The sequence below is a fragment of the Engraulis encrasicolus genome, chromosome 24 (assembly GCF_034702125.1).
Source record: "Engraulis encrasicolus isolate BLACKSEA-1 chromosome 24, IST_EnEncr_1.0, whole genome shotgun sequence".
Lineage (NCBI taxonomy): Eukaryota > Metazoa > Chordata > Actinopteri > Clupeiformes > Engraulidae > Engraulis > Engraulis encrasicolus.
This window is the reverse complement of record NC_085880.1, coordinates 34,114,647-34,133,150: the sequence shown is the minus strand read 5'-3', so window position 1 is coordinate 34,133,150 and position 18,504 is coordinate 34,114,647. Positions and strand designations below refer to the sequence as shown.

At 46.1% G+C, this 18,504-nt stretch overlaps 1 protein-coding gene across 1 annotated transcript; it reads right to left on the bottom strand.

The window, feature by feature from the left end:
- Positions 1-2,042: 2,042 nt before the first annotated feature.
- On the bottom strand, positions 2,043-18,226 carry nolc1 (nucleolar and coiled-body phosphoprotein 1). The gene is made up of 15 exons (XM_063191997.1): positions 18,116-18,226; positions 17,536-17,591; positions 17,009-17,163; positions 16,318-16,415; positions 16,007-16,142; positions 14,445-14,563; positions 12,367-12,499; positions 11,882-12,025; positions 11,267-11,332; positions 9,055-9,318; positions 7,612-8,861; positions 7,157-7,412; positions 6,470-6,600; positions 3,289-3,366; positions 2,043-2,837 (listed from the first exon to the last, which is right to left on the bottom strand). Exons 1-15 carry the CDS (start codon positions 18,224-18,226, stop codon positions 2,679-2,681), a joined length of 3,156 nt encoding a protein of 1,051 aa, XP_063048067.1. The 3' UTR covers positions 2,043-2,678.
- Between the last annotated feature and the right edge of the window lie 278 nt (positions 18,227-18,504).

The following is an 18,504-nucleotide window of genomic DNA, read 5'->3' as shown; positions in this document are numbered from 1 at the left end:
CAACTCCCATTGTGACACAGCACTCCACAGCACACAAGTGAACACTGCACACTGCACACAACGAAATTGCATTTTATGCCTCACCCGTGCAAGGGGGCAGCCCTCAGTGGCGCCCCATGGGGAGCAGTGCGGTGGGACGGTACCATGCTCAGGGTACCTCAGTCATGGAGGAGGATGGGGGAGAGCACTGGTTGATTACTCCCCCCACCAACCTGGCGGGTCGGGAGTCGAACCGGCAACCTCTGGGATGCAAGTCTGACGCCCTAACCGCTCACCCATGACTGCCCAGTTGACATAGTTGACAACAGACATGGAGGCATCCCAGTTAACCGCTTAGATGCACGGTTTATTAATTTGAAGCATTTTGATGCGTGTTTCATTGTTTTGGTGAGCTGATTTGAATACTGGATAATTGTTAACGTTAAAACAACATTCAAGATATCAGAGTACGTAACCCACTCCTATGACTGCCGAAAATAGTACCGGTAGTGTACTTGTTGATTCTTGAAGGGTTTAGACAGTGTGAAGTTCACTCCGTTCAATCCAAAGACGATACACGTTATGCTCTTCCATATCATCCACTGGCTACATGCCAGGTACAATCGGGCCGCATCCGGCCTGTGGGCAGTCACCCCAGCGCCCCTGTTGTAGATGGCCTGACAAGCAGCACCATGCAAAATTAATGACAACAACAACAACAACAACAACAACAACAACAACAGAAAAACCCACCAAACACTGACAATTGACTTTCAACTTTTAATTGCATCTGAACGCAAAATAGAAAGTAAGAAACAAGCGATACAACGTCAGGCAGTACAGTGAAGGGTAAAAGAAGTAAAAGAAGCAGTTTTTTTTTCCTTTCTAAATAAAATAAACATGGGTCCTCTTTCTAGGGCAATGCGCATGGCTCAGAACGTTAAGGTGTGTTCACATACAAATAGAGTTGGTCTCCAAATACGTACAGTATATCCATACTGATGTCTAGTACAGTTTATTAAACTCACACATAGCAAACCTATGGCTTCTGAATCTGAGCAGCAAATAATTGATCCATGATATGCACGCTGACTTGAATTCCTACACAGTACATAAAACAGAGAGAAAACGTACGATTTTTCAAGTCTGTTAAGTCATTCCGACCCCAATTATGTGACAATAAATAGGCATCACCATCAGGTTGGCTATATAATGTAATAAAATATTTGTATTTAATCCGAAAATGAAATGAGTTTGCCTACAAGTCAGTACTGACAAAACGCCTATTAGCTAAAGGTTACTGGGATAGAAATTCTTTCACCCTTGAAATGAATAAGCATAAACAAACAAACAAAAATCCAAGAGATCCAAAGGAAACAAACGTGTATAAAACTTAATCTTGCCATTCACAATTTCCTCTTAATTGACACATTGAGGAAACAAAACATAAATCGCATCCAGTACACCATCCATCCTTATCTCACTCACAAACTTGCAATCTTAAAGTGTCTTTCTGGCGCCATCTGGTGGTCCAGAGATGTCACTGCCGCCGACCAGAGGGAGTCCGGCTTCCCAGCCCAGCAACATAGGGGTGTGTGTGAAGGCACTACTACGGCCCAGGAGCCCTCTATCAAGCCTATCTAGAGAGCGAGCCCTGGCCCTGCCTAAGACTCGCGGCCCAGTGGACAAGACGCCAGCCCCACTGCACTACTGGACTACAGGGCTGAGCACACAGCAAGACCCAGTGGCCACGTATCACGCACACAGGAACTCACTGGGCAAGGGGGAGGGAGGAGAGGACAGGGCCAGGGGAGAGGAGAGCACAGGGCCAGGGGAGAGGAGAGGAGAGGGCCAGGGGAGAGGAGAGGAGAGGGCCAGGGGAGAGGAGAGGAGAGCAGAGGGCCAGGGTTAGGAGAGGAGAGGGCCAGGGGAGAGGAGAGGAGAGGGCCAGGGGAGAGGAGAGGAGAGGGCCAGGGGAGAGGAGAGGAGAGGGCCAGGGGAGAGGAGAGGAGAGGAGCCAGGGGAGAGGAGAGGAGAGGGCCAGGGGAGAGGAGAGGAGAGGAGAGGAGGAGAGAGGGTCAGGGGAGAGGAGAGGAGAGGGCCAGGGGAGAGGAGAGGAGAGGGCCAGGGGAAAGGAGAGCAGAGGTCCAGGGGAAAGGAGAGCAGAGGTCCAGGGTTAGGAGAGGAGAGCAGAGGTCCAGGGTTAGGAGAGGAGAGCAGAGGGCCAGGGTTAGGAGAGGAGAGGAGAGGGCCAGGGGAGAGGAGAGGAGAGGAGGGCCAGGGGAGAGGAGAGGAGAGGAGACCACAGGACCAGGGTTAGGAGAGGAGAGGAGAGGAGAGGGAGGCAGGAGGTTGTTGGTGGGTGGGTGATTGAGTGAGTGCTGATCAGCGAGTTTCCACATTCCTAGCTCTGAGCTAGGAGGCAAGAAGAGAGGAACCCAGGTTGAAGACAATGCCCATCAGGCTCTGGCTTCCAGAGTCCAGGAGAGGAGAAGAGAGGAGAGGAACAGGGAGAGGAGAGGCTGTTGGTAGATGAGGGCTGTGGTCTTTCAAACAGTCCTAGCTCTTAGCCAGTACGGAGAGAGGGTGGGAGTAGAGAAACCAGGTGAAAGTTGATATCAAGGTCCATCAGGAGCTGAAGTCAGTGTGGAGGGAGAGGAGAGGAGAGGACAGGGAGGTGAGAGTGTATGTGTATCTTTTCAGTCGCTGTCGAACTTGATTGAGTTGACGGAGGTGGAGATGGCCCCTCCCACGTAGCTGCCCCTCTTCTTCTTGGTCTTCTCATGCCTGAAGGACTTGCCCTTGGTGAACCTTAGCACATTGTTGGCCTTCTGGCCCCAGTCGCCATCCGCTCCCATCTGTTTGCACAAACACAAGGAACAAGGGAATAGTCAGTGGAAGTTTCCCCAACCACAGTGCACACACACATGAGGTGAACACACCATTAACTTTTTGCTGTGGCTAGTGGATTTCCAGAATAACAAGACATTTAGCCTTTCTGCTAGCCAGTTTTGATGTCAGTTAAAAAATAATATAAAAAAATCTTGCATTTAAACAAACATTGATGCAGCTACTGTGATTTGTCACACCAAAGAATAATTGACCTATCAAAGACTGAAATTGTTAGTAGCCACACCCAAGTTTCACCAGCATTTGGCTGGTTGGCAGGTGTCAATGTCAAGCCCTGGAACACACCCAATTCCACAAGATTTCCAGATTCCAAATCGACACACATGCACACACGCACGATTAAGTGTCTTTAACAGAAATAGGACAAAGTAGAGAGAAAAGAAAAAGACAAACACTGACCTTGGCATCAAAGGAATTGTCTGCTAAGCGAGGGTCCACCGCCACCTCCTCTTCTACCACTCGTCTAAAGGGAACATTCTGAAACAAGAAGGAAACAAGTTAGAAAGTCAGTCGGAATGAAGTCAAGTTACAGCTCCAGTCAAATTGTAGCACCAGAGTTGAGTCACTGAATGAAGTGTTGAGTCACTGAATGTTTCCACACCACCAGATAAACCCAACGCTTCTTCCCCTGTGATGACAGTAAGCCAGTGGATTAGGGTGGGAATGTGCTAAAAACAGCAGAGTGCAGGGATTAAAGTAAAAAAAAATCCTGAGCCTGAACTTTTTGGTGCGTCCACGCGACCCTATTCGATACACGGTGAAACGAGAATTTCATTGCTTTTTAAGCTTAGTATTTACACTTATGTTTGTCTTATTTATCTTATTCTGATGTGGGTGCCATGTCAGGGTCAAAATGACTTTTGCAACTCGAATAGGGCCTACCAAGGAGACCAAAAGGGTGTAGCGATAATCATTATTACATAATTACATACTTATTATGCATAATATTGTAGTTACATAGGCCATTTCATCACAAAAGCATGAGAAAAGTATGTGTAGCAGAATATGACCAACAAAGATTGAAATACCATGACATGTTAGATCAGGGGTCAGGAACCTACGGCTCTAGAGCCACATGTGGCTCTTTTGGGAACTGTATATGGCTCTTCCTTATCTAGGGTTGCCAAACATCCCTTGAAATATGGAATCGTCCTGTATTTATAAATAAAAGTACGGGTTCCAAATTGAGTTGAAATGAGACAAGGGAGGTTAAAAAGTGTTCAAATGCAGGAAATTACATCTAAAAAATACAAAATTCTCCCAGACCTCCACCATAATTAAGTTGACAGTTGACAGCCCTATACTTACCTGTTATCAATAAAATCAATAACTTGACAGTACACTCTAAACTTGTTGGGCTTAATTGAAATACATGCTTTTGATTGTATTTAGTATTTTTAAAATGGTATGGCTCTCGTGAAAATTTCTTTTAAAAAAATTGGCGTTTATGGCTCTCTCCACCAAAAAGGTTCCTGACCCCTGTGTTAGATACATAACAGGGGTAAAAGCATTGGTTACTTAGGCCTAAGTGTTTAATCCTGCCTTTAAAAAAAAGAAAATGCAAATGCCTGGACATGGCTGAATAATAATGCAAAATACCTTTAGTTTTAACGAATTACAAATGCAAATCAACTTAATTCATTAATGTCATTTTGGTAGCTACTATGGACTAGATGTTGTCTGTGTGTCTGTAGATAGATAGGTTCTAGGTTTTTCAGCTGTACAGTCAGTCTGAATAGAGCCATGGATTGAGCTAGCTCTAGGTCAGAATTTGGGGTGCCTGTCCTGAAAATATTTTGGCTACTCTCCTATTGGGCTATTCTCAGAAAAAAGACTGCCTTGCTTCATCATCAAGCTCAAGTTGTTCTGTCCATCACCATATAGCAGTATTATTTTAGCCTCCAATCAATGACTAGAATTCCACTGAAAACTAAAGCCCATTAACAGATTGTTAAAAGCCATCAACAAGCCATTAGGCCTATGTGACATATTATTTAACGATCTCACAATCATCATGAAAACGGCAACTTGAGATGAAAGTAGACTAAAAACGTGCCAATGACAGGAATTATACACCCAACAACCACACCTGTACTACAGCTAGTGGGATGAAACTTGCTGCTGTCTGCATGCAGACTGCCATCTTGCTAGGCGCTATTTGAGTCACTTTTAAGTTGAACACAGCGCCAATGTCAATACTTTTGCATTGATTTTTCCATCGGAGATAATATCAGTTAATATGTAGGTGGTGTTTATTATAAGTAACCCGACTCCTCTTAGCTAAAACATTAGCATAAAAGTTCGGTAGTTAGCATGAGTACTCAGCATGAGTGTGGCATCTGCAACATGCTGAAGTGAAACTAAGCTTTTTTGTTAAATTCTAACTAATAACAAATTATTCTCTTACTGTTGGTGTTCTCACAAGTAGTTGTAGACTGAAGCACATCTTCCTACAACCTCTTCCAACAACCCCAGAAAGTAATCTGGTGATTGATTCATGAATCACGCTATCCAGCCATTATTTTGAATGGAACTACCGGTAGCATAATGCACAGGCAGTGGTTGACATTAGGAGATGAGACACAGATAAACGGTCCGCTCGACCGCTCCACACTCCGGGAGATGCTGTGACAGCTCTGTGTTAAGTTTTAAGTTGGGTTCAGAAATTATGAAAAGACACAGAGGAATCGAACGTCTGTGGAAAAAAACAGAACCTTGTGTGTTGTGGAGAGCTAATTATTAGCACTGAGCAGAGAAGCTCTATCAACACTGTATGCTTATCGACATTCTGTAGGCTATGTCCAAACACACAATGTCCAGTTCCATTTATGTTTTTGACGACAACGGCATCACCAATCCATAGCATGCAGTTTAGTAATCTTAACACATATTTCTGCTCATAGAGCAATAAACGGTGCAAGGTGCCTTGCCATGTAGAGCGAGTTGTTGACACTGCTCTGTGACCGCGGCATGAGAACGGCGAGTCGGCGACTGCTGCAGCTGCTCGTAAACCGCCGCCTCTGTGGTGGTCCGACTCGAGCGAGATACTGAAGTAGGACGCTTTCCTAAAACCTGCCCCCTTCTTCTTCTGATTGGTTAACAATGTTAGCTTTAGTGCGCTCCTTTGCTACCTTTGGCTGACAAACGCAGGAGGGATTACGGTTGTCTTTTTATTTATTTACCGTCAATTTATTTCCGAGTATTTAAAAAACAAATGAAACCACGGGCAATCGCTAAAAGCCGGAAATCCGGTATATGCCGGAGAACTTTAATCCCTGAGAGTGTGGGATGGCGCAGGGGGGCTAACACAGCAGACTGCATGATTTCACTACAGTATGATGGACTGTGCTGCATGTCAGTGTCTGCATGTCTGCATGCAACGCATCTTTGACAGCTCTCGACAGCATATTTATGCAGAGTTGCCAAAAGTGTGAACAAAGATATTTTGTTATGTTTATCAAAATACATGGCTATGTCTAAACAGCGCCCGAGATCATGAACAAGATCCACTCATCATCCATCCCGACAGCATTTCCACCCCACCTCACCTCACTGACTGACTGACTGACTGGACGCTCACCTTCCTATTAGCTTTAGGGAAAGAGTGGGGCGTGGCTGTCTTCAGGTGTTGGTTTTTGGGCGTTTTACTCGAGGCCAGTTCCTCCTCTTCCTCATCATCGTCGTCGTCTCTTTTCCTTTTGCCGTTAGTGCCTGACAAAAGAACAACAAATGTGTCATTTGCAGACCAATGCAAAGCGTTTTCCAACTCATTTAAAAATCATGGTTGAGCATGTAATTCACGGTTGTATGCGTTTTGGATGTGAAACGAAATTACACCTCCCAACTACTCCTCCACTTTTTTTACACCCATAACAACCATGACTGCCAGTTGGTGCATATCCATATTTGCACAACTCCACAGTACACCAACTCTACCTGTACTCAATTTCCCATATCCATTTGCAATTGTAATACAATGGCCACAATGTCACATCATATGTCAATAATATGGTCACAATTTTAAACTTGTTGTATATGCTGGTAGTAGTACCCAGAGCCATGGAAGTAAGTTAGGCTAATCCCACTGACCCCTTGGTTCATTTTTTACAAAAAGTTTGGCGGCTCATGGAGTTTTTGACACACTGTTGACATGGTTCTAAAATAGTTCCAGGAAGCAAGCACTGTTTAGAATTATTTGGATTGTGTCACCAACTGACTTCCTGTACCACAGTTGTCACAACTCTGAATGAAATGGCTTTGGTAGTACCGTTCATGATGGGCGTGACTGGCGTCTTGGGAGTGGCGGGCGTCTTTGCTGCCTCCTCCTCCTCGGATGAGGAGTCGTCTGAAGAGCTGCTGTCCTCCTTGGCTGGTGTTGCTGCAGGCTTAGGAGTGCTCTTGGCTGCCGGCGTTCCCGCTGCTGCCTTCGGAGTCGCCGTTGCTGCTGGCGTCTCCTCTTCCTCATCCGAGCTCTCCTCACTGGACGACGACTCCTCAGCTGCTGCCTTCTTAGCCGGAGTCACCTTCGTAATAATAACAACAATCATAATTCATACATTTTATTTGGAAATGTCTTTCTATATTAAAACAAACAATTAAAATGATAATAACAAAATAGTAATAAAAATTATAATTTGGAAGTGCCTTTCGAAACACTAAATCACAACATTAGAAGTCCTCAATAAAAGCAGGTACGATAAATCAGAAAAAGGTAGTACACACCTTAGCTGGTGTTGCCGCTTTGCCATTGGCTACTGGGGCCTTAGCCGTCGTGGCCTCTTCCTCCTCATCGCTGCTGTCCTCTTCACTGCTGCTCTCCTCTGCTGCCGTGGCCGTTTTCTTGGCTGTAGGCGTGGTAGCTGCAGCTGCGGCCACGGGAGTTTTGGGTGTGGTGGGGGCGGATGCAGGCTTGGCCTTCGTCGTCTCCTCCTCTTCCTCACTGGAGCTGTCGTCACTGCTGCTCTCCTCAGCTGCGGCTGCAGCCTTCGGAGCAGGTGTGGTTTTCACTGCAGCAGCAGGGGCAGCAGGAGCAGCGGCTGGGGTCTTGGCTGCAGGGGCTTCGTCCTCTTCATCAGAGCTGTCTGAGTCCGAACTGCTCTCTGCTGCCTTGGCAGGTGTGGCTTTCGCAGGTGTGGCTTTTGCAGGTGTGGTAGCTGCTGCTGGTTTTGCGGGAGCCTCGTCCTCCTCATCAGAGCTGTCCTCCTCTGAGCTGCTTTCAGCTGCCGCTGGAGCTGGAGCCGGAGCCGGAGCTGCCTTGGCGGGTGTAGTCTTTGCAGGCGTCGCCTTGGCGGGAGTAGCCTTAGCAGGGGCTTCCTCCTCGTCATCAGAACTGTCCTCATCTGAGCTACTCTCAGCTGCCGCCGGAGCTGCCTTGGCAGGCGTCGTCTTTGCAGGCGTCACCTTGGCAGGAGTCTTTGCTGCAGCCTCCTCTTCATCAGAGCTGTCACTATCCGAGTCTGAACTGCTCTCTGCTGCCTTAGCCGGTGGAGCTGCAGCCTTGGCAGGTGTGGTCTTAGCAGGCGTGGCCGCCTTCACAGGTTTAGCTGCCTCCTCCTCCTCCTCTGAGCTGTCCTCGTCTGAACTACTCTCCGCGGCCGCTGCCTTTGCAGGTGGGGCTGCTGCAGCCTTAGCGGGGGTCGTCTTGGCAGGCGTGGCCACCTTGGCAGGCGCCTCGTCCTCTTCATCCGAGCTGTCGGAGTCTGAGCTGCTCTCAGCTGCCTTGGCCGGCGTTGCAGCAGCAGCAGCAGCAGGAGCCTTTACAGGTGTTGTGGCGGCGGGCTTCTTAGCTGGTGGAGCAGCGGCCTCCTCTTCATCCGAGCTGTCACTGTCCGAGTCGGAGCTGCTCTCTGCTGCCTTGGTGGCTGCTGCTGGCTTGGCTGCTGGTGCTGCTGCTGCTGCTGCTGCTGCTGCTGGCTTGGCTGCTGGTGCTGCTGGCTTCGTTGCCGGAGCTTCATCTTCTGAGCTATCAGATTCTACACATGCGTGCACAGAAACAGAAAAACAAATAAATTTAGGCAATGTCTTTTTTTTTTTTTTTAAATAGCAGAGTGGTGGCCCTTTCATACGATTTCGCCTTGCTTTTAAACTTAAGATCTCACTCCGTTAAATACATAAATAAATCAATCAATCAAATCAGATCAAATACAAATGCAGCCACTTGCTTACCTGAACTTGACGACTGGGCCTTCTTTGCTGGAGCAGCTTTAACAGGTGCAGGGGCCGCGGGAGTAGCCTTAGGAGCCGGGGCTGCTGCAGCCTTCTTAGGCGCCTCCTCTTCGTCCTCAGAGCTGGACTCTTCAGATGAGGACTCCTCTGCGGTGGCGGCTGCAGCCTTGGCAGGTGGGGCAGCAGGTTTGGCTACTGGTGCTGGGGTTGCTTTAGCTGGGGCGGCTTTAGCTGGGGCCTCCTCCTCTTCCTCTGAGCTGGAGTCTAGCAGTAGGGAAGAGAAGGGTTGTTAGCCAAGATAAAACCAGATCATTTACTTTCCTTTTTAAAAATAAAACAGGAAAGTGGAGAACAGACAGGGAAAAGTTGGCAGAAAGAGGTAAGGATCTATAAATGACACAGGCGGAACCAGAACCAGGGTCTACGGCATAACGGTACAGTGCCTTAACTGTTTGAAATATGGCCAAGGACTAAGATTTATTACTATAGCACACGGGTCAAAGACGGATACCTTCTGCTGACTGTAACTGTAAAAAAACATGATTTTTAAATAGTTTCAAGTAAATGGATGACAGCCGAGGCTGTCATGAATTCACTGGAAAAATAAATAAATAAAAAGAGTCATGTTTATTACAGTTACAGTCAGCAGAAGGTATCCGTTACACTGAATGACAATGCCATTTTGCACGTCTTTGACCCACACACAGAGGCAGTCCACTTCATACACAGAGGCAGTCCAATGTGCTTCACAGTAATAATGAGGTCAGTAGATCTACAACGACACGCACGCACGCACACACACACAAAACATATTTCTTTTCCCCATATGTATTTTAGGTTAAGCATTTAAACTGACAGGATATTGCAAGCTGGTGACAGGAAGTGAGTGGAAGGCAGAGATGGGGAGGAGCGGGAATGAAGCGGCAAGAAATGACCCCAGGACGGGTCCCCTGCTCCCCTGCATTAGTATGGTGTCTCAGCCATTTAGGCCATACTGAACATATTTCTGAGAAATACAGGGGTAAAAGCCGCTGCATGTGACTTGAAACACAGCAGATGACAAGAATAACATTAAAAGGGAGACGCATTGATACATTCAGGAAGTAGCTAGACAAGTCTAGACACTGATGAAGCCAACAACGGAAACATTTGTCCTTTTTTCTGCTGCTATGTAAAAAAGAAGAAGAAAGAATTACAAAGAACAGAAGAACTGAGTGAGATCCACCTCTTCCTTCTAAGAAAAAAAGATAAAAAATGAAAAAGTAAAAAGCATGAGAGAACAGCGTTCATCTCAGGCCTGGATTTCTAGCTCCCCAACAGTAGGAAGGGGAGCATTATGCCGTGTCCAGACCAAGAGCGAACTACGCTGCCTGGTAGCGTGGGTAGCAGAAGAAGTTTCGCCTTGAATACGCTGTATTCGCTCGAGACGCAGCATTGCCATGTTTGATGCAGCTAATCACATAACGGCTCTGGCTTGACAGCCTGGGACATTCGGAGATATGAATGTTCCGATTGGTTGTCGCCGAACAGCGTCAGAGCGAATTCGCCTGCGATTAGATTTAGTTTAATCTTCAAAATTCGCTCTGGTAGCGCAAGAAGCTTCGCTCCTGGCGAATTCGCTGTGGTAGCGCAGTTCGCGTGCTCTCCATAGAGAAATAATGACTTCCGTCGCTTCGTTCGCTCCATTCGCTCTTGGTCTGTACACGGCATTAGGAGTGGAGTGTGGTGAGGACACCATGGAGCACAGACGGATGGTGACATTTAGGCTTAAAAACAAAGAGCAACAGGGAAAGTGGCCTTTCGCAAATGAGAGCCATATGCACAAGCAGCTCTTGATACAAATGGCTCAATTGGCATTTCAGGAGGCTCGGATCCATTCTTCCCCATTAAGTACAACAACACGCTAAATTACAATGAAAGAGGCACTCTTTTGGGATGTACAATTAACCTTGAAACCAAGCTCAGCTAAGTGGCTCCGGCCCTCGGAAAGTGGAAATGGGACACTTCATATAATTAGTGGCTCTCCAAGTCGTTCAGAGAGAAGTTCACGAAGTAAATAGGGGTGTGTACGTGTCTGCCTGTGTGGGTGTGTAAATGAGTTTGTGCGAGCGTGCGTGCATGCATGGTCTTCCCTTTAGGAGTCAAAATGTGAAATACAGCCATTTGCGGAAAAGGACTTCATAAATTAAATGCTACCGTTGTGAGAACGTACCGTCTGAACTGGACTCGTCCTTCTTAGCAGCGGCAGCAGGCTTGGGAGGAGCGGCTTTGGCCGGGGCTGCAACAAGAGAAGATAATAGTTATGGCACAAATACACCAGAATCGACTTGAGACACTGGCAATGGAAGTAATTGACATTGTATTGGGTTGCTGGCGACGGCAAAAGCAATTTGGACCACAAGAGTTGATTCAAATGAAAGTGTGTAGTTGAACTTCACCGTATACTATGATAATTAGCCATGATGCAGTTTGGCAACAGCCGTCACAGCCTCATCAAACAAGTCCAACACCTATATGCAGACACCAGCTGCGTTCACAATTGAGCAGCAGGCATGCCACTGTTCTCTAGGTGATGATGCTAGTAGTAGTTGAGTACTTTATGAATCCTGAAGGAGGACGTATTTAAAGATCGGGTTCTTTTCTTGACAGCATCTTTGCTAACCAAAAAAACCCTAGCAAAGTAGGTTGTCAATGGGGAAATTGCATTACAACCAAGTAAGTTGCTAACTGGGTCGCAACAATACTTTCGAGAAACGGGGTCCTGGGCTGCTATGCGCTATACGCTGCTCAAAATCGTGAAGGGGCCTAACTACTCTCTGGCTCCTACCAGCAGCAGGAGCCTTCTCCTCCTCTTCATCGCTGCTGTCTTCACTGCTGTCAGAGGACTCGTCCTTCTTCTGTGCCTTACTACCCCCTGCAGGGGTGGGTGTGCTCTGCAGGGCGGAGGGGGGAGGCACTGCACTGTATGGGCCTGGACACATGGGACACAGACAGAGGGGGGCATTCAGCTGGCTCAGTAAAAGCACACATTCAGGTATTCAGTTATAGCGTTACACGCATCAATATGGAGCAAAGTCTGTGTGTGCCTGTATGTAAATGCAGAAAGGTGAAAGGTAGACTTGGTGAACCAGCAAAAGAGGTGTATTTGTGCATGTACTGAAGTGTGTGTGTGTGTGCGTATGGGAGTGTGTGCAAAAAATCAAATTTACCCTTGAGCACCTTTGGAAGAAAAGAAATGTGCCAATAAACAGTGATGTATGGAGTATTATGAGAGCGAGCATGAGAAAGAGCGCGCAAGAGATTTTCATATACCGGATTTGGGTTTCTTGCTGGGGGGTGCGGCTGCTTCCTCCTCCTCGTCTGAGGAGTCTTCGCTGCTGGACTCTGCAGGGGCCGCTGCTTTGGCAGGAGGAGTCTTCACCGGGGCTGCAGCCTTGGGAGGTGCCTAAACCAAAACAGTAATACACCAGTCAGTCTAGCATTTCCAAATGGAACAATCAGTTTGGCTTCTTCTGAGTTTTCCTATGGGTTAGCAGCAAAGTGAAAAAAGTGAATCAGTAGATTAGTGATCAATGTATGCGATACAATAAATTCAACCAGCCTGAAATCGCATTGGCCTAGACCAGGGGTGCCCAACCAGTCGATCGCGAGCTACCAGTCGATCTCGAGGGGAGTGGCAGTCGATCGCGAGGCATGTAGTATAATGTGAAGGGGAAAATACTGTCTTTCAAAAGTAGGCTATAGCAAGCTGCTGGTTCTGTATTGGTTAGATAATTAGTCCCACGGTAACACAGCATGAGGGGAAAGCATTAGGAAGTGACAAAGGGTATTGCAGTTGATTCATGTGTGCACACATGTAACATCGAGTGAGTAACAGAACATGTGCGCAACGATGCGTTATGACGCGGCGATATGCGAGGATCTTCGTCCAAATCGCTAGTCGCATGCATCATCGCTAACTGCGTTTACATCGCGTGCCGCGTGTAGTAAGGGAAATGTTAGTTGTTGACATGTATGGCATTCACTTCAATTTGTGCTGTTTCTTGCTCCAGTTGTGGACAAAACGATTGGCCAAACTCACAATAGAAAGCCTTTGCCGTGCTACTGTCCCAGAGAGCTGAAAAAAAAACACCCTTCATAGAAGAATTCACTCTTAACAGGGGTGTTAACCAATCCAATGAGTTCTCTCTCTCTCTCTCTCTCTCTCTCTCTCTCTCTCTCTCTCTCTCTCTCTCTCTCTCTCTCTCTCTCTCTCTCTCTCTCTCTCTCTCTCTCTCTCTCTCTCTCTCTCTCTCTCTCTCTCTCTCTCTCTCTCTCTCTCTCTCTCTCTCTCTCTCTCTCTCTCTCTCTCTCTCTCTCTCTCTCTCATAGTAAAGTGAACTTAACTAGCCTACTATTTACCCATAACAAATGGTGAATATCTGAGCCCTTTTTAATTTGTAGCCTACCACTGAAGGCCTGATAATGCTTCATCATATTTTAGAAATAGGGCCTATGTGCCTACATATGCCTTTTTATATAGCCTACCAAATGTTTATCGTTTTGAAATTGTTTCAGTTGTTTATGACTTGTGTATCATGACAGAAATTATCTCTGCATACTATCAGTGCTCCATTGCTTTGTAAACATAGGCTATTCAACACACTTTTAAAAACACACTGAAAAGATACAGCCATAGTAGCCTACTAAAAACATTTTGTTCATAATAATGGTGAATATTTTCATACTGACATCCTTAAATTTGACTTGGTAGATCACGGCAGACCATCAACTTCAAAAGTAGATCTCGGTTAAAAAAAGGTTGGGCACCCCTGGCCTAGACCCTCTGAATTAGAACAAAACAGCTTCATGACGTTTCCAGACTACTTCTGCTAAACTCCAAGCCCTATGGGAGCAGATGCCAATGACCCCAAAGCAACGTCCAGTATCTCTGTATGTCTTAAAGCTTAGCTCATATGCAGATCTTCAGTGTGAGTAAGCAGTTCAAGTCTGACAGTTCCGCAGTCATTTCTCGATCCTTCTCCATCTCTCTCTCTACAACTAATGTCCCGTCTCTCTTTCACTACCCTGTTAAAAGGTGCACTGTGTAATATTTTAGCTGTTAATTTCCAGAATTCATGCTGCCCATTCACTAATGTTACCATTTTCACAATTTGAATGTCACATTTTTGCCGTAAAACTTACTGTACTTTGATCATCCTGTTAAATATTAGTTTATTATTTACTTAATATTCATGGAAAGATCAAATTTGGCAATAGGCAGCAGTTTCAATGACCAGCCAAAGTGCAATACCTAACCTGGGCACCATCCTACTCAATCAAATAACAGCTATAATGCCCGAAAAGTATGATAAACAAAGAGTGGGTAGTGTGGTGTTTAGTTTCTGTACCTTCGCTGGCTCCTCATCCTCGCTAGAGCTGTCCTCACTGCTGCTCTCCTCTGCCGCCTTCTTCGCTGCTGCTGGTGCTGGTGCAGGCTTCGCCGGGGCTGCTGTGGCGGCTTTACCTCCTGTGGATTACAACACATTTAACGCCACACTGCACTTCTCACATCCACGGCTTACTTGGTGACAGCAGAATTGCTCTGGCTACCCCAATGCGATTCTTCAAAAAAAAATCTGCACATTGTACGGACTAAAAAAATGTGGGCCCAAACCATACATATTGCACCTAATCTATTGAGCTGTGCGAGAGATTGAAAACACGCAATCCAATGATCTCTACACAGTACAAACAGTATTTCACTTACAGCACTACTTACAGCTGAGTACATTACAGGAAAAAAGGTAAATCCCAATGTAGCTTTCAAGCCTAGGTCTATGCCCAGAAACGTATACATCAACAGAAACAATCAGTTGTTGCACAAGGTAATTGCTAGAATTGTCTCCAAGTAATGCCAGGGTGATTCTAAGAATCTCAGCTTGTCAGGGGGTCTGTGTCTTTACGTGATTGTGCACTATGCTTGTTCTTCCCAGCTGCCTTCCTGTAACAAGTCAGACAGGATATTACTGGAGCTAACAGCCAGGATATTTTTAGGGCCTCTTATTTTCCCGCAGGCATCTCAGGTTTTTTTTCTATAGGAAGCAGTCTTGGAGTGAACACGCTCTCTGAGGTCCACATTTGGCATAATGTGGTTATTACTTGCACTACAAAGAGTTGAGCGCGCTAAACCCTGGACGTTTGGGGAACCAGGTTCGGGTCGGGCCTGGGCCATGTCTCAACCCTGCTCCCGCTCACTCTCCCAACTCACGTCCGGTCATAATCTCCACCAATAAATAGGTACAAAAGCCCATAAAAGAGTTCTTCAGTAACGCGGAAGCATGTAGTAGATTGTAGTCTTTCATGTTAGCATTTAAGGACTTCCTGGTTCGTATCGGCTTCCGGCCTCCATTGGGAATGAATAGGGGTAAATTTCAAATAAGCTCCGAGTGCAAGCACGCGCTTAGCGAACCCCCGCAAACTGTCGAGGGTGTTAAAAATAGGCTGTAGGTATGACATGGTTGATCATTTTGTGTCAAACTTCGACATAAATACGATGTTGCGTCCATATGCTAAACCCAGAAGCTTTTGGCGACTACAGAAGCGGCGCCTGTATCTAACGGCATGTACGTGCGGAGGGATGTACCCATGGCAACCAAAGGAAAGTATGTAGTTCGGAAGTTTTAATGATCAGAAAGGGGTTAGCAATATTGAATTATAATCGTCATGATTTAACATGTGAATACACCAACATGATGATACGATCCGTTCCACTAATGAGAAAGGGATGCGGGGACACGCTAATGTTCGTTGTTGCCGTGCAACTTATATTTTTGCCAAACCTGAATCTCTATGGCGTTTTGCAATGTAAAAAATCGCCATCGAACCGGAAGTCCAAACGCCGCATACAAGTTGACGTCAACGCTGAAGAGCTCTATATAGATATATAATTTTAAATGTAATGGCCATGTACCTGCAGTAGGTTTAGCTGGCGCTTCATCCTCTGAGTCAGACTCCTCACTGCTGGAGCTTTCGTCTTTCTTCCTAGCGGCTACCGCTGCAGCTGCTGGGGCAGGGGCAGGGGCAGGGGCTGGGGCCGCAGCCACTTTCTGTGAAGACCAGTGAAACATTACAATGCAACAAACAAAATGTTAAGATACAAGGACAGATCACATTAAAAAACACAGGAAATACTAAAGCGATGCCTACTTTCCCATCATTAATAACATCTAAACACATCCAATGAGTTGCAGGGGTCTATGCCAAGCAGGCTGGAATTCTGACCTTTGCAGGAGTCTTAGCCTCGGCTTCATCTTCAGAGTCGCTCGAGTCCTCGCTACTGCTGGACTCAGCTGCAGCAGGCTTCTTAGCAGGGGCAGGGGCTGCATTAGCAACACAACATGTTAGTCACTAGAAAAGCTCTCAACACAAGCACGTGCACATTCACCAGGGCTTGACAAACTTTTTGCTCAGTTTTTTCTTATCGGCGAGTGGCTAGTGGTTTCCCATAGTCACTAGTCATTTCGTCTTTCTTCCAGTTTTGTTGTCAGTATTTCTCTCCCCCCCCCCCGCATTTGCTTTACCATGATATATCTAAGCTCAGAAAATGAAGTGATAAAACAAGATGATCTGTGCTCTGAACATAGTGTGTTAAATGAAACTACAGTATGAGAACTACAGAATGAACCTACAGAATTTAAATGATCTGTCTTGGCCAAAGTGGTTAGAGACACTCATTTTTTTTTTACCAGCCACGGCCAAGTTGTACCCTGACACACACACACACACACACACACACACACACACACACACACACACACACACACAGGTAAGTGCAAACTAAGCCTATAAAATTCTGTCACGTTTCAAGGCTATTACGACAATCTACTGAGAAATATGTAACATGGTTATACTGTTCCATGACTTCTATTTCGCAGTATGTGCACAGCGCAGGCAGTGATGTGACGTAGTGTACCTGCAGCAGGTGTCTTGGTGGGCGCTGCCTCCTCGTCCTCATCGCTGGAGTCCTCACTGCTGGAGCTCTCTGCCTCCTTCTTCGTCTTCTTGGCTGACGGGCCGTCTGCCTCAGAACCGTTAGTCACCGCCTTACGCTTCTTTGCTTCTGGGGATCTTACATTGGAAATCAGAAACATATGTTTTATTCAGACAAAAATAATAGCCATCTTTTTTGCCTCCATTTAAGCCCCTCATAACAATGCCTTGAAAGTTCAGAGCATTTGAGTAGGTGTCCTCTGCTTATTAGTTGTGAGGAGGGATGCTGAGGCCCAGTCACGGTGGAGAGCAGGTGGTATTATCTACCAAAGTAAATGATTCCCAAAACAGCACCAAGCAGCTGGTGGAAGAGGGTCTTTGGTCAAATAACAGCAATCTAAATGTGAATCACAACTCCCCTCAAAATTTCTATATGAAGGGTCAAATTGTCAGTCAATAAGGGGGTTTACATTACCATAATCCATTTAATGCATAACAGTATCTACTTACTTCACCCAGAAATTAAAGATGTCGACGAGGCCCGCATCATTTTGGTCCTGGGGTTTCTGGTGGGGAGAGAGGCACCATGTTTACTTTGCCATAGCCTGCTATCAGGTTTCCAGCATACAGCATGTACACAATGTTCTTTACATTATTAAGTGATCATCTTTCATAAGCACTTCCTAAAATATAATGCACAGGGAGGTAATAACGGTTAATGTTAAGACGTTGGTTCTTCTAAACATTTACATACAACTTAAGATTGTTTCTTGAAAATACTGAACCAGGACAACTCAGTTACTGTTCATCTTTTTGCGCAACTGTTTATCTGCGCACATATTACCACGTGAGACAAGTTCTGAACGAGTCAATTTCAAAAGAACATATGGTGTGCATGGAAAGTAAGACATTAATCAGACGGAAGCTTATTTAAATTTAATTGGAAAGCACAACAACATGTCCATACTGGCGACACGTGTTCACAACTCAACGACATTTAACCATGCATGCAGTATGCCAAATCACGCGACGGTGGCAATGTTCATACATCTTATCAAGACATTGGGTGAATCTTATCCATGTCACTTACCACTTCAGACTGTTTCAAGAACTCTTTTGCAGCCTTGGCGAATTTATTTTCCAATAAAAAAGAGTAAACGTGCTGGTACAAATCGCTGGGTACTGAGCCCTGCTCCGCCATCTTTCCCAATACTCATGCGTGGGGGCGTGACGTCGTCGCTGAAAAAATACGTCAGTTGCCTCCCATGGCTTTTCTCCCACGAGTGTGGGTGCATCCCAATATGTGACCTTGCCTCCTCCACTTGTGCTTGTCTCCTCGTCCCGCCTCCTGGCCCCTCCTCCGTGGAGAAAACGATAAAGTTTCCCAGCTGTCAGCCTCGCCACAACAACTTTTGAGGGACTGTTTTTCATTCACCATCCCAATTGCAAATGAGAAAAAGACTTTACAATTGAGCTTTT